Source organism: Mytilus californianus, unplaced genomic scaffold, assembly GCF_021869535.1.
Source record: "Mytilus californianus isolate M0D057914Y unplaced genomic scaffold, xbMytCali1.0.p SCAF_8, whole genome shotgun sequence".
NCBI lineage: Eukaryota > Metazoa > Mollusca > Bivalvia > Mytilida > Mytilidae > Mytilus > Mytilus californianus.
The window spans coordinates 15,707,557-15,723,532 of NW_026262734.1; the positions used below are offsets into that span (position 1 = coordinate 15,707,557).

The following is a 15,976-nucleotide window of genomic DNA, read 5'->3' on the forward strand; positions in this document are numbered from 1 at the left end:
CCATGTAGAGCAAACCTCACTACCACCAGTAAGACCCATGTAGAGAGGGCACCCGTTTGGCTAATCTGGATGTATAAATATACAGCAACGTCGTCAGAATGGGGACATTGAATCCGTTGCCCTATGTTTGGAGACGGTGTCACCTTGTCTTCGCGTAAAAAAAGACATGCAACCTCTCGAACGAGCCAGAGTTTTCGTAACATGTACACCACCATTTTCAAATATTTACTATTATTTCAAACAAAAAAAGCCCTTTTTAAATGAACAAAAAAGAAAAGGAATTTCGTTCATACTATATACTACTTTCATTTCCATTTTATTTCAGAAATTAATGTAAATTTTTGTAATAACTAATAAAACTATGCTGCCAACAATAAAGCCATTCCCATTGTAAACCATAAAACTTTTTCATGTAGCTATAGAACTACGTCTAAATCTTATTTATAATTGTAATATTTATACGAGAATGCAGGGTATATAAACATTTTTTTATGTACTTATTTTTTTTTCACATTTAACTTCGATAGTCACTAAATCCTCAATTAAGTAAATATACCGTTGACGTCTTATGTATGTAGATGTGGTTCTAACATTCTGATTAACAAATATAGATATATCTCCCAGCAATGTCCAGTGTATTGATTCCGATATTGAGAAGTCTCCATCAATGTTTGTTTCAGACAGTGGCTATAAGGATAATAGACAGTCTGTCTTCTACATGACGATAGATAATAATCGATATAACCCCGAGGACGTCAGCCCGATTAACACATTGATATTATGGTTAATGCACAATGATAGCTTTCAATAATTTTAAATGTTTTTTTTTCCATCTTTTTATAGGATAAGGCATAATGCAAGATATCCAATTATACTTAATGGTATCAATGTTCATGTTTATGTACAGTAATGTTCTCTGATGTTCGTAGCTTCGTGTTCTGTCTTTTATCTAAATAAGAGAAGGTCGTTACATCATACAATAATTTCCAAATTACAATGTACAAAGGATACTGTGTCAACATTTCTATTCGATACATATGAAATAAAACATATAGGCATCGACAGACTGTAGGACCGTAAATGCACATTAAGGTATAGCAATGATATTTAGTTGGGTTTTAATTTATGAGTAACAAAATCAATATATATATACCGATAAAAACAATATTCAAGGATCTAATTACAGTCTATTTTTAAACCATATTTCAGTAAAGCATTATCGAATTCCATTTATTTTAGTAATTATAGGACATTTATATCTAAAATATAATATCTATTAATTTTATGTGCACTAATTCATATGGATGGATGGATGGATGGATGGGTGGATGGATGGACGGCTGTTTACCGTCCAGTGGCAAACTAAATGCATATTAAGCCCGAGAACATGTTAGTGCGATACGAATATGAACCCTGCTATATACTTAACTGACACGCTCAGCGGGAATTTTAACGTGCTAGCTCACAAGGCTACAGTTCGTAGGAAGACATGTCACCCTACCCGTCTTTGCTCTTACCACTTGATGCACTTGCCTAGCGGAGAAGCAGCAAACACAATTTTACAGTCTATATTTTGACCTGGTCGGGGGTTGGACCCACGACCACCCACACTCGAGGCGTACACGCTACCCTGAGACCACCGCGGCGGCGTGTAATGAATGATGTAACATCAATAGAAACTAGTTCATGATTTTAGATCTTTGCTTAGGTTGTCACCAGATAGTCTGTCGTCCTAGGTTGAAAGAGACTAATCCATACAGGAATAGTTGTGAAAAATTGTACGACTTCAATTACATAACGAAGGCGTTAAGTATGATTGTGTAATCTCCTTAAATATTTCTAGAGTGTTTATCTACGTGATAATATAACACATGAAAAACTACTGCAACAATAGTTGGTTGGTACAAGTAATACTATGAAAGTGTGAGACAATTTTTTTTAATTTATTAAAAATTTTATAAGCGGATTCATTTGAGGAAATAACTCGTCAGGAGACAAGTAGCTCTTGTCCCATGTATACACGTATATTTGATCAGTATGAAAATTCTTTTCTCTAAGAAGTTTGGAAAAAGACGATCAATAAGGTTTTTATTACATTCACATACAGGTTGCAATGCAAAATGTCAATTATCAGCGCTATGCTTCTACAAAGGAAAATTGTCCTATTTACATTTCAATTTTTATGTTTTTGTCAGTTAAATAAAAGTGAGATATTTCATTTTTATTTATTTTTTGAGCAAAGATTTATTGTAATAAATAGAACCCGAGGCTACGGAGCCCCTTGAGTACAATCTAAATATAAATATTTTCGTTTGCCGGAGATTTAATCTTGTACGCGCCAGTTTGAAATTCAAACTGGTGCCCACGACCTTTAAACTGTGCGCGCGACTTCGAAACTCGTGTGCATGCCTTCGAAATGGCGTGCACTACTTTTAAACTCATGCACACGACTTTCGAAATCGTGCACATGACTTTAAAAAAATGGTGCGCACGACTTTCAAAATGGTGCACACGACTTTTAAAAATGGTGTGCACAACTTTCAAACCCGTGTGCCCGGCTTTCAGACAGACAAAGTTTGACTGACTCTATACGAGCGTGCGCAACAGTTTTTGAATGTCGGGCATACCAGTTTTAAACTCGTGTGCACGATATTTTTCAAACTGGTGCGCACCAGATTAAATCTCCGGCAAACGAAAATAATTATATTTACATGGCACTTAAGGGGATCCGTACATTACGACAAAAAATGCACGCATTTCTTAATAAATTAGCGATGATAGTATATTATTGACTTCAAAGGAGAAAAACAATGAATGTCACACAACACAATTTTTTGTATATAAGAAGGATTAGTATTACAGCTTTCAATCATGGTTAATTTCTTGGGTGCTTGAATTTTAAAGAGCGAGTAAGTAGTTGAAAGGTTACAGAAATCATAAAACTTTAATATGTGTTTAGCCAAAATAGTAAACAGTACGACCATGTAGAAGCAGGGTTTTTATCAGATTATCTTGCCTTTGGCAGAACTTTATGGGAGTTTCCGTAGATGTGATTGATATTAGTTAGGGATTACGCCACTGATATTATGTATTACGTCAATTTTGGTAATTACATGTACAGTGCTAAAGCTTTTTCTGTTGATTAGACAAGATATGAAGACTGCTGAAGTGTGTAAATCTAACCGATACTATCTAACATGTGGCAACATTAAATTTGATTGGATATCTTACATTTTTCATGCTTTGTCCATAAATGTGACGAAATTCCTGAACGATACCACCTTCTTAATAATTGAACGATATCATTTTGCACCAACCCTAATAGGTAAATTAGATACCCATTCGTTCTAACAACCTCGGGGTATAACTATATGTTTATATTTTGAAATTGACCCGGGGATATTTATAATTGATTGATTGTTTTTTGGTGTTTAACACAATTTCAGAACTCTTGGCTATATCACGGCCAGTTTTTATTGGTTGAACAAGCACGAATACCGGAGAGAACCACTGAACTTCTGCAGGAAAACTGGGAATCCTAGTCAATTAGATCTGAGTCAAACACACCTACCACGAGCAGGGTTCGAAGTCACAACCTCTGTGTTGAAAGGCTAGTTATCATTGTAGATGAACTACTATAAGATCATTATGACATTTATGTTCTTCTTCCATTAACTATTTGGTTGCACCTTTTTGTTGTTTATTTTGTGTACTTGTTTATTCTTATGATTGATAAATTCATTATTCGTTGCTAAGTTGGCAAATATTTAAGTCATATTCAAGATAGAAACACGTTAAAAACCGGGTTTAAGGGTAAAGAAATTCGGATTGTCACTGGAAACCGGGACTATGTTTGTCATGTTATCCCTTGCAACAGGCCATCTAATTAAAACAATAAATAAGTACTGCAATATAGGTCAACCGGGTTGGAGATTGAGAAAAATGAAAAGTTGAAAAGGCAACATGTAGACCCTTCAAAAAGTTGTTGCAAGGGTTCTTTTACGCAATGAGAGCGTAACTCTGCTTCCGATTTAACGTCTTTATTCCGACCGGAAGTGGCTGCGTACTCATAAATCCAGCACAACCAAACGGAAGCCCCATTTTATTTATGTGTTTACTGTCGGACGGGAGAAGTCCACGGATAACCATATTTTAATGCCCAAGTCAGCCCTTGGCGTTATCAAAATTTGTTGATAGCACTCTTCGTAGGTGTTTTAATGCATATATGTAATGTTATATAGGGAAAAAATGTTCAAATTGGTGCGAGGGTGTCGAGTTGAACTTGCGTTGAGGTGTAAATTTGCTTCATGTTGACGGTCCCACTTTGACCTATTATATATGAGGAACAGCAATAAAGCTGTTGCTATTTTAATTTATTTTTTTTAAGTGCGTTAAGGATTTTTGAGTCAAACAGTAAAACACCATATATCCTAATTTTCAAGAATATTCAAAATTTACAGAAAAATTCTTTCACAATCTTTTATGCATACTGTGTTGTTATAATAGTTTGTCATCGTATTTTTCTATTTGGTTAATATTTTACTTATAACATGTACGCTAACATTAATTTTTATTGGCATGATTTTTTTATATAATGGATTCGACTTAATTTAGGCCTAATGATAGTTGAACAATCGAACAATCCGTATTCAATTTATAATATGACATCCTACTTTTCATTTTTTTTGACTTAGTTATAAATTATAATAGATGCGAACAAATATATCATCCTGTCCTCGTCATACGTAACGTCCCCTTCAAGGATGTTGTCTATTTGTTATATTACTAATCAAACATCTAGTTTCCTCATTACAGCGGATACATAGAAATATAAGGGATAGAGTATAATGAACACAGTATTCATTTGGGCTCCAATGAAATTACAATAAGTTTTATTTTTATGTTTTTGGCAATAACTTCCATCGCGTGTGCCAAACCGTATGGGGAAGCCATTTTTTAAAATATGTAAGAATATCAAGCCAAAAGTACATTAAGATTAGAACAAAAAAAACAAAAAAAAACAAAACAAAAAGGACAACAGAACATTCAAAAATTTAAAGATATACTTTTCCTGAAAAATTCTAAATGATTTATGATCTGATAATTTAAAAGATATATCCTCCACGTATTAGAGAGGATTACTCAGGGGTGGTCTCGAGTGCTCCGGAAGTGTAAGCAGATCATGTTCCACTAGTAGCACCCGTCATGTTTCTCGTGATAAATTCACATTCGGTGCCGAGTCTCATTCGGTGATGTCACAATCAAGGAAACGAGAACGAGATGGTGGTTACGACGATTGCAACGTATCCATGGTTATCTGTGACACATATATTCCATAGCGGTCAACATGCATCTGGTGATGGTGTACTTTTAAAAAAGGAAATACTTCAACATAACAACTTGGAACCATTGGTTCAATTAGCTTCCCTGTAAGCAGGAACCCTCTGTTAAGCAAATAATGATAGGGAATGCAAATTCTGGAATATCGTATCAACGGAGAGATATATACTCCATACGCAGGCGTTGCTAATATGTTGCTACATAGAAATGGAAAGTTCACAATTGGGAAGGTGAAGTCATCCCTTTTGTGAATCTTGAATACCATTCACCAGGCTCTTTCGAGAGCAATTCATAGATAAGTTTTTCAATTCATCAGTTTAGTGAGAAAGCGATAAAGTTATATAATTACGATATTTCTATTTTTTTTAATGTATTTTAGACCTTCAGGACTGGAATGAGGTATATAAATATGGTCATATCGATAGTAAAAGCAAATGACGCCCTTCAATAATTGATAAAAAAATTTTTAAAGATATCAAACTTAAGAGGATTAAAGAATTTCATTACACGCCCAACATACCACTAATTTCCGAAATTAAAATTCTGCAGCCTCTTATTATAGAGTGAGGCTTAAAATAATCGTGTATACTTAAAATATTTGGCAGAGACCTAAAGTGCGTAACCTCACAGCAGACACGGGTAAACCTGGTAACATATATAAAACGTAACAATGTATAAAGATCAAGCTGGATCCCATCAGCTATGATGACATATACATTTATTTTTATTCTGTTGTCTGGTTTCATACCTTCACGACCAAGGTATGTTTTGGAATAGTAGTAATTTCGGGGTAGTAATGTACAAATGTATATACATCAATATGAACAATGAGTAGTGCTGTATCTATATATAGTTAAGTGCTTGATATTCATCACTTTTGAGAACAAAATATTTAATTTGTTGCACTTATTCAAACCCATTTAAGTCCGTCACATCTTATTGGTAAGAACAATTGATTATTACAGGGAGTTGGATTAGAGGAAAAGGGGGTGGGGGAGGAAGTTGGGGATTTTAAAAATTGTCGAACGAAATGAATAAGCCTGTCTAACAACAGGTGAAAAAATAGATCTGTCGATAACAATATCCTCACCAACAAGCTTAGAAACATTGAGTTTGATTGCGTAATTGATTTGAATTTTGTATTATTTATCAAGAACATATATCTGGCAGTAGGAAAATTGTTGAAACAATTTATATAATCTGAATATTTCATTCTTAGTGAAAAAATGCCAGAAGAACTTAAATATAAACATCGCCCATCTTGTTTGGTGTGTTAATCGTCAAATAAATTCCTAACTAGACAGAGTTCTTTTATTAAGTTTGTTATATTATTTTCTAATTAACTAATTCAAACAACATTAAATGCTCTAAATATCAAGCATTTTCTACACTTACAAACTAAAGAGGAAATTTTTGTTGTTGCTTGAAATGCATAAAAATATAGAAATTTTAACTTTTTTTTGCTTATAATGCATACAGATATAGACATTTAAACTTTTTTTTGCTTAAAATGCATAAAGATATAGAAATTTAAAACTTCTATTAAATTTATACAGGTCTTGAAAGACTGAACAATAAACTAATAAACCATATTCAGGCTTTCATACAATTTTCAGACTTATCCACTGCGTCCACATTAAGGTCCAAAGGGTCCAAAACTAAACCTTGTTTGATTTAAAAAAAACCGAATTCTTTGGGTTCTTTGATATGCTGAATCTAACCCTGCGTATAGATTTTTGATTTTGGGACCGGTTTTTAAATTGGTCCACATTAAGGTCCAAATAGACCAAAGTTAAACTTAGTTTGATTTTAACAAACATTGAATTCAAAGGGTTCTTTGATATGCTGAATCTAAACATGTATTTAGATTTTTGATTTTGGACCCAGTTTTCAAGTTGGTTCAAATCGGGGTTCAAAATTAAACTTTGTTTAATTTCAACAAAAAAATATATATGGGGTTCTTTGATATGCTGAATCTAACCCTGTATTTAGATTTTGGGCCCCATTTTTAAATTGGTTCACATTGATGTCCAAAGAAACTTTGTTTGATTCAAAAATTGAATTCTTAGGGATCTTTGATATGCTGATCCTAACCATGTATTTAGATTTTGGATATTGGACCATAATAGGTAAGTGTCCAATTTCACATTTTTTTAGTTCTTAGACCACATTCATTCTGTGCCAGAAACTATGCTATGTCAAATATATAATCACAATCCAAATTCAGAGCTGTATTGCACAATTAATAGAAACTGTAACTAGAGTCATAGTTAAAAATAGATATGGCATCAAACTTATTTTAGAGAAGAAATTATACATATTCCTGGATGAAGAGTTGTCTCATTGGCACTCATACCACATCTTCCTATATCTATATATAGTTTGAAATCAAAAATCAAAAATGTGGTGCACACTGAATGATTTAAAAGTGTGCACCACATTTTTAGGTTATTTCGAATAGACAAAAAAAATATAATAGTCATTCCTTATAATTTAATTCTGAATTCCATTTTTGAAAGAGTAAATCATGATATAACGTTGATGAGGTCACGGTCACATGACAAAATTATGCCTATGAGCTGATAGACAAAAAACTTTCAGCCAATCAGAAAACAAGTTACATCCTTAATTAAATTATATACAAATATATATATATAGTTTTTATGATGAAGCGAACCCCTATACAAACATTAATGGACAAATAAATTAAATTATTGGTGTACTTGGATATATATGCTGAATCTAACCGTGTATTTAGATTTTGGATAATTAGACCATAATAGGTGAAAGTCCAATTTCAAAATGTTCAGTTCTTTGACCACATTCATTCTGTGTCAAATATTTAATTACCATCCAAATTCAGAGCTGTATCAAGCTTGAATGTAGTGTCCATACTTGCCCCAACTGTTCATGGTTTGACCTCTCAGGTCGTATCAAGCGTCCCGCGGAGCATTTTATATACTCAGTGTTGAAAATATAATATTTATTCATAAACTGCTGTTCACAATACTCATATGTGTTCAAGTTTCTAACAAAATACTACTGAAATAACTTGGCTAATGAATTATACCCTATCACATTTCTCAGATATTTTAGTATCACTACTAGAATCCGGAAGCTGTTATCGTTAATTATCATGATACACAATTACTTAACTCATTAGGAGCCATTAGATAATGCTTCTAGAAGATTTGAACGTTTACTAGATAATAACGAATCTCAAATGAATTGATAAATATAAGGAAAGGGTATCTACTGAAGCAAATAGAAGTACATTGTTCTTCTCAAGTGATCTTTGTTTTGTAGGTGCATGAAATGTACCAATTAAACTAGCAATATATTAGTGCAGTTGTATAGGGCAAATTTTGTCTGCTGCTTTTTGTCGGAGAAACATTTTTCGTTCACTTTTTCTTTTTTCACTAAATATTAGCAAGAATGTTTTACTGAAAACGAAAACTAGAAATATTGGTGTGGAAATATTTCTGCAATATTTTAGTGAATTATCGTATTTTTCTGCGGATTTTAATGTTTGTGGCTTGTGTGTTGCGTAACAAACGTGAATGGAAAGAAATGTAGAGTACAAGTCTATGACACAGCTAACAAACAATAAAACAAATAGAAAACCACATGGCAAGATAAAACTCGTCATTTTGATATGCCAATATGAACAAAAAATTCAACGTAATATTGACGAATATATATATTCTTTTATACCTCCAACAGTGGTCAACAGACTTAACTTTTTATACATTGTGACTTGGATGGAGAGTTGTCTCGTTGGCACTCATACCACATCTTCTTATTTATATTGTATTGATTGTACGTAAACTAATCTGTCTAGCACTGACTTCTTTGTAACCACAGTATATTGATTATGTAAAAAGCAATGACAGATACGTACCTTATATATGTAAAGACGAACTGTTTAACAGTATCTTGTACATTCATCATAATCTTCTAACTATTGATTTGACTTCTGTAATACTGACCGGTCAATATGGTCAAGGAACGCAAGATTATATTTTTCTTATATCAAGATCGATATACCGCACAATTTCTAAAATTGATTGTAAAAGGTGTAAGTTCATGATAAACTCGTCATAGACACCAGGCTTAAAACTTTATACTCAAGACGCGCGTTTTGTCTACAAAAGACTCATCAGTGACACTCGAATAAAAATAGTTAAATGGGCCAAATAAAGTACGAAGTTGAAGAGCATTGGGGACAATAAGTGACTCGATTTCTTCTTACTGCAAATTTTTGGTGCAGAAGAGACAGTTGCGCAATTATGAATTTTCAAAGATAAGTAATGGAAAATTTCCCATTTTAAGCAGTAAATGTATGGGAATGGGTATTGTTTTGTGTGTGCAGATTGATTCATGTCTGATGCGGCGTACAGCAAACACATATTAATCATTCGTGTTTAGGGTTCATTCGATGTCGTCTATATAGTGACATATGGAATTTTGAATGTTTATATATTTTTAATATATCATACTAGTATTGGTACTCTGTATGGGAACAAAAGCTAGGTTAGTAAGGCTATATGAGGTGCAATAGTTTTTGGTACTTAATCAATATAGGCTTATACAAATACATTCAGATTTATGTTGTTTTAAGTGTGTATTAAATTTAAACATCAAACAGATTTTGTTTACTTTATGTGTACCACTGTAAAATCTTAAACAGCTGCATTCTTACGAGTCTCCATTACAATTACAGACCGTCATTTTGACAATGCATACAAATCACTCGAAATTAACATTAAGAGCTGTTATGATATTTATTTTTGATAATATATAGCAATCATTATAAAAATATTCCATAATCTTAGGTGTATTTCAAATGAATTAGAACCATGATCATCCAGTATATTACCTATTGTTTATTTTTCTATATATCACTACCATTATTAAGTAGACGTATTTTAAAGATCTACTATTTTTACCTATTCCATGATGTCTTATTTTCTTGTCATTGTTGTCCGAATTCCATTTCACTTGTGATGAACAAGACGATATATGCCACCACTTGAACGTAAAATAGAGGCACAAAATTTTTAAATTGTTATTTTCATTTTCAAGCTAAACTAGATACTGCTGGTGATCTATACCCGAGGGTATCATCTTTTCTGTAGTCGGTGCTTCATTACTGAAATGATTTATAACATACTTTACAAATCCACCGTTGATGATATTGGAAATTATACAGAAACTATGATTCCATCTCACTCAGGCAAAGTTGGCCTTATACCCTAGTCATTTTTTGGGGCCCTTTATAGCTTGCTGTTCGGTGTGAGCCAAGGCTCCGTGTTGAAGACTTTGACTCATAATGGTTTACTTTTACACATTGTGACTTGGATGGAGAGTTGTCTCATTGGCACTCATACCACATCTTCTTATATCTACTTAGATGGATTTGACTATTCTTTATAATTATGTCCCTTTTGATCATATGTAGGTTCTCAAGCAATCAAGGAGTAAACAATTCTGGGCTTTCAGAGTTTTGTGTTTGAGCGTTTCTATTAAGAATAATAGAATATCTGTTTTACAAATGATTACGTGTATGGTCCAAAAAAAAAAGAGGCGAAGGATACCAAAGGGACATTCAAACTCATTAGTCGAAAATAAACTGACAACGTCATGGCTAAAAAAGAAAAAAAAAACCAAACAGACAGACAGACAAACAACAGTACACAAAACACAAAATAGAAAACCAAAGACTGAGCAACACGAACCCCACTAAAAACTAGTTGTGATCTTAGGTGCTCCGGAAGAGTAATGTGGCACCCGTCGTGTTGCTCATATTAGTACAAATCCGGTGATAAGTCTAATTCGATAGGTCACATTCGGGGAAAAAGGGACGGGATTGTAGTTACGACAATTGGAACATATCCGTGACATTTGTCATAACCAGAACCCCGTCATCTTTTCCTCGAATGTGACCTACCGAATAAGACTTACCACCATGATCAACACGACAGGTGACACATTTGGAGCAGGATATGACATCCCTTCCGAAGCACCTGATATCACCCCAGCTTTTTGGTGTTGTGGTTTTTTTTATCGTTTTTCATATTTTGCCATGTCATTGTCACATTGTTTTTGACTGATGAGTTTTACATTCCTTTTGGTACCTTTCACCTCTTTTTTTTTAATCACGAAAAGCGCTTTGGACGAAACATGTTATATGTTATCATTTAAAAGTTTGAACACATAAAAAATACTCTAGTTGCGTCAAAGATGTCTAATTCATAACTGCAAATGTGTAAAACATACGACATGTTTGTTTGTTTGGCGAAGTTCTTGAAGCTATAATTGGACTTGGACAAATTCGACTTGGAAAAATTCCAATGTCGATGGCTATTAAGGCCGCTGGGTTACAATGCCTAAAATAGTTACATGGCAGATTTTTGATCGGCTCTGTTAAATCATTCAATACTTTCTAAAATAAGGAACATTTAGAAATTGACATATTTATTATTATTAACACGTGACTACAGTACTGTTCATTACTGTTTGCATTTTAACCTCTAGATGTCTTTTGTTTTTTTTTCATGTTGGGTCATTGTCTCATCGATGTATAAGTCAAGTCTACGGAGTTTTATTCAAACGTGTTTGCGATTTAAGTTAGGCATTGTCATCTATATGCAAAGAACTGCCTATATTTTAAAACAACCATAAAATGTTATTGTTAAATAAAATGATTTAGCATAATTTGAAGGATGTTAGTCATTATATAACGTCTACGTTACATTGTCATAACATATTGTTCGTCCTCTTTGTCTTTGAACGTTAAATGCATATTTTTTTTAAGTCAAGAGGAGATTTTATGATTATTGAAAAATCTTAAACAGCCTTAGATAAACATTTTCGTCCTATTTTTACATTTAAATTTTTTGTTGCTATTTGAGAAGGAATATGTATCTAATAAAAGTGTTATAATCGTGTTTATTTATGCAACATAAAAGCATATCTAACCTTGAACCAGGTCACTAATTATTGATTAAGTACCAAGAAACCCGTTGTTTGAATTCCAATGAAACCTGCTTATAAATCTCTGGTCCACAAATAAATAACGCGGACACGCGATAAAAATCAACATTGAAAACCATTCAGGTGTCTGACGATTAATACATATAATACACTAGGAAGAGGGAATATATATTACATAATACATTTCATTACCTATATTACACGTTACCTTTAAAACAGTTTGACCGAGATACCCAGAGATATGTCCCATTTCATTGCCATTTGTCGTACCAACAACCCCGTTCTCCTGTGATCGTTCATGGCTTATAACTGAATTTTTGTTTGAAATAAGGAAAACTTGATCAAATCACCTATATGGTGTCTTAACTGAATATAAAAATAATAAGATGTGTTAAGTTTAGCAATGAGACAACTGACCACCAGACTAAATGACTTAGACGTTAACAACTATATGTAAGGACATGGCAAATGTAAAACAACTCAAAAGAGAAATGCGCATTGTTAACATTACAATTTAACCATCAGATACTTGCTTTATTAATACATTTTTTTTTTATATTTTAGAATGGAGCTACAGTTCACCATATGGTAGGTTCTCGTTTATTTTAAAGAAAGTCAATTTATTACATCAATGAAATATATATACAAAGTTTTACAATACAATATCTATATCTGACATAGGTATTTTGAATAATGCAGTATAGTATATATTTATATAGTTAATATTCTGTTATAGGTTGTAGAAAGTTTCAATCATCGTTTTTCTCTGATTCGTTTTTGTCATATGATCCCCCCCTCCCCCCGTTCGTCTACAAACAGATGATCACTGAAGTCTCACAAAATACTGTGAACATTGAGATACATCTGCATTTTAACAAGTGGCGTTAAACACCAATTAACTAATCCAACAATCCATCAATCAATGTATTTTAGCAAGCATATTTAACACATTATTGATATATACAAGCTGCATTTCGTTATGTGTGAAATTGATATACTATTGTAATAGAATTTACAGAACCAATTTGACTACACCAGATGTATAAAAATAAGAAGATGTGGTATGACTGCCAATGAGACAACTCTCTACAAGAGACCAAATTACACAACTATAGGTCGCAGTACGGTCTTCAACAATGAGCAAAGCCCATACCGCATAGTCAGCTAAAGAAGGCCCCGAAATGACAAATGTAAAGCAATTCAAATGAGAAAACTAACGGCCTAATTTATGCATAAAATGTATAAAAATTTTGATGGAGCTACAGTTCACCATATTGTAGGTTCTCAATAAACATGTTAACAATAAAATGTCTTATTTATTTCTTCCTAGGGCTAAGTTATACTAATGCATTGTATGTCCTAAACTTCAATGCCCAATCGTCCTTAATATGCCTGAAATATTTGCCACTGGGCGTTAAACAAACACTAATTAACCAGTTCCCTTCAGCACTTGTGCCCTAAAAACTAAATTTAAACCGGCAAGACATTTTTCAGAAAGAATAACTTGCCATACATATTTAACCAAGATGGCAAAGTATTAATGCATATACAGAATTGAGATAAGTTTTTTATCTTCAATCTACAGGCCCATCAAACTGGACGACTATGCATGGCAATGCAGCTTGTGGCCTGAGGGCACAGTCACCAATAGACATTCCAGATGCAACGAACGCTCAATATGACGAAATGCTAGTACCGTTTGTAGTTATGGGATTTGAAAAGAAAACAAATGTTTTAAAACTTGTCAACAATGGACATACAGGTAAACTTTCGTTGCATTATCTTCTGATTTTGATGAAAAACATAAGTTTTATGTACAAGTAAAGTCCACTGAAGAATCTGTCTGCTTAAGAATTTTAAACGTTGAGACGTATTAACAAACAATAATTATAGTCAAAATGAATTGAACTCGGATAATATACAGAAATACACTATTTCAAATACACTGTAAAAGAAACTAAGAAGATACCGGGGAGAAATGAAAGGATATATAGGAGGGTGCTATCCTACCAGTACTAATCACTTCTGTACTAGCATGCTTAAATTTATACAATCTCGGAGTGAAAATGTCCAGTTAATAATTAAAGAAAGAGAAATTACTGTTAAATGTACAGTAAACGTCCGAGATTTCTCTCTTCCTTTATTAACGACTTTATTTAGATATCTACAATATCTTGAAATAAGCCGAGACATAGTGCTCAGTGCGTGGGAGAAACTGGAGTGCTTTGTGCACACAAACACAGGAATATCTTTGCAACTTCCGTAAAAAAGTTAAATGTTCAGTTTACAAACACAATAACAATATTAAATGTATTTCAGTTCAACATATGGAATGTGTTCACAAGATAAATGTACTGAAAAAAACCAACTTGTATAGTCAAGAAGGTTATGTGAACTTTACTTTAAGAAAAAAGCACTCTAAACTGCATATACCCCATGACTAAATGAAAGACTTCGTCAATAGACATGTGTATTTATACAATATATATATATGTAGGACTCAAATCTATGGTGGGTTCCAGATCTATGGCAAATTCCTAATCTATGGTAAAAATGATGTCACAAACGCCAAATAAATCACAAATCTATGGCAGGTTTTTGTTTTCTCCAAATCTATGGCAGATTTGGATAGTACGTAATTTTCCGTCACAATTAAATAACGTCATGTAACGTTGAAGCTGCCGCTGACAGCGACGGTTTTGTTATACAAAAGGAAAAGGAAAAGATCAAAAAGTAAGTTTGCAAGGATCTAAATCAACCTTAATTCAGAATTGTTGTTGTTTCTATCCTTGATGCCTTCTTCTCGTGTTGCTGGTGTTGCCCTCACCCTTAATTGTACGAGCTTTTATTGTGCATTTTGGTTTGCTTTTTGCTGTTTTATGTAATGTTTTGTATCCCTATGATCTCTTAAATTTTCTATTAGAAGTAACAAAACGTAAATTATTTTGACATCTATATAACAGTGACTACCTGGACTGTTGTAGCAAATAATCTTTCTTGAGATTCAGTGGAGAGAAAAAAATATGTCATAGATTTCTTATAGATATTAATAATATTAATGTTTTCCCCGCTATAAATATGCGAATAACTGTACTGTTGGAGAAATAAGGATTTTATTTTATAATGTCAGGGGTTGGAGGCGAGTCAATGTTCATGACAGGACTTACATCGTCATCAGTCAAACAAAATTTAAATTATCTAACGCTCAAAGTCAAATAGATATTTGTTAAAAATTCAAACTACATTTTGTGTTGGTTAAATAATGGGTCAAGCATGCAGGTACCATGCACAGAGTAGAAAATACTTATCCTTCCGGGGCACATGATTTCAACCCTAAAGTCTGTGTTCATTTTACAAACGGTTATGGATATGCTTCCTAGTAATAGTCATATTTTGTTTTTCTTTTACAATGTACTGGTTTTGACTTAAAAGCAGCTCTTTCGCTACCTTTGGACATTTCGACCTCGAAATCATTGATCATTGGTCAGATATATACTGACTGGTCCGACCTTTGCAGAAAATCTGTCATTGATTTGAAATCTAGAAATCCGCAATAGATTAGGATACTGAAAAAAAGTTGCCTTAGGTTAGGAAAATAAAAAAACACTGCCATAGATTAGGGTTCTAAAAAATCAGCCAT

The 15,976-nt window shown here is 33.1% G+C and overlaps 1 protein-coding gene across 1 annotated transcript in view; it reads left to right on the plus strand.

Annotated features, from left to right (window-relative positions):
• LOC127712107 (carbonic anhydrase 2-like) overlaps positions 1-15,976 on the plus strand; it is a 40,318-nt gene that overhangs the window by 16,980 nt on the left and 7,362 nt on the right. The window contains exons 2-3 of the mRNA XM_052218315.1: positions 12,901-12,924; positions 13,922-14,098. Of these exons, the coding sequence (XP_052074275.1) occupies positions 12,901-12,924; positions 13,922-14,098 (201 nt within the window). The remainder of the gene's footprint in view (positions 1-12,900; positions 12,925-13,921; positions 14,099-15,976) is intronic.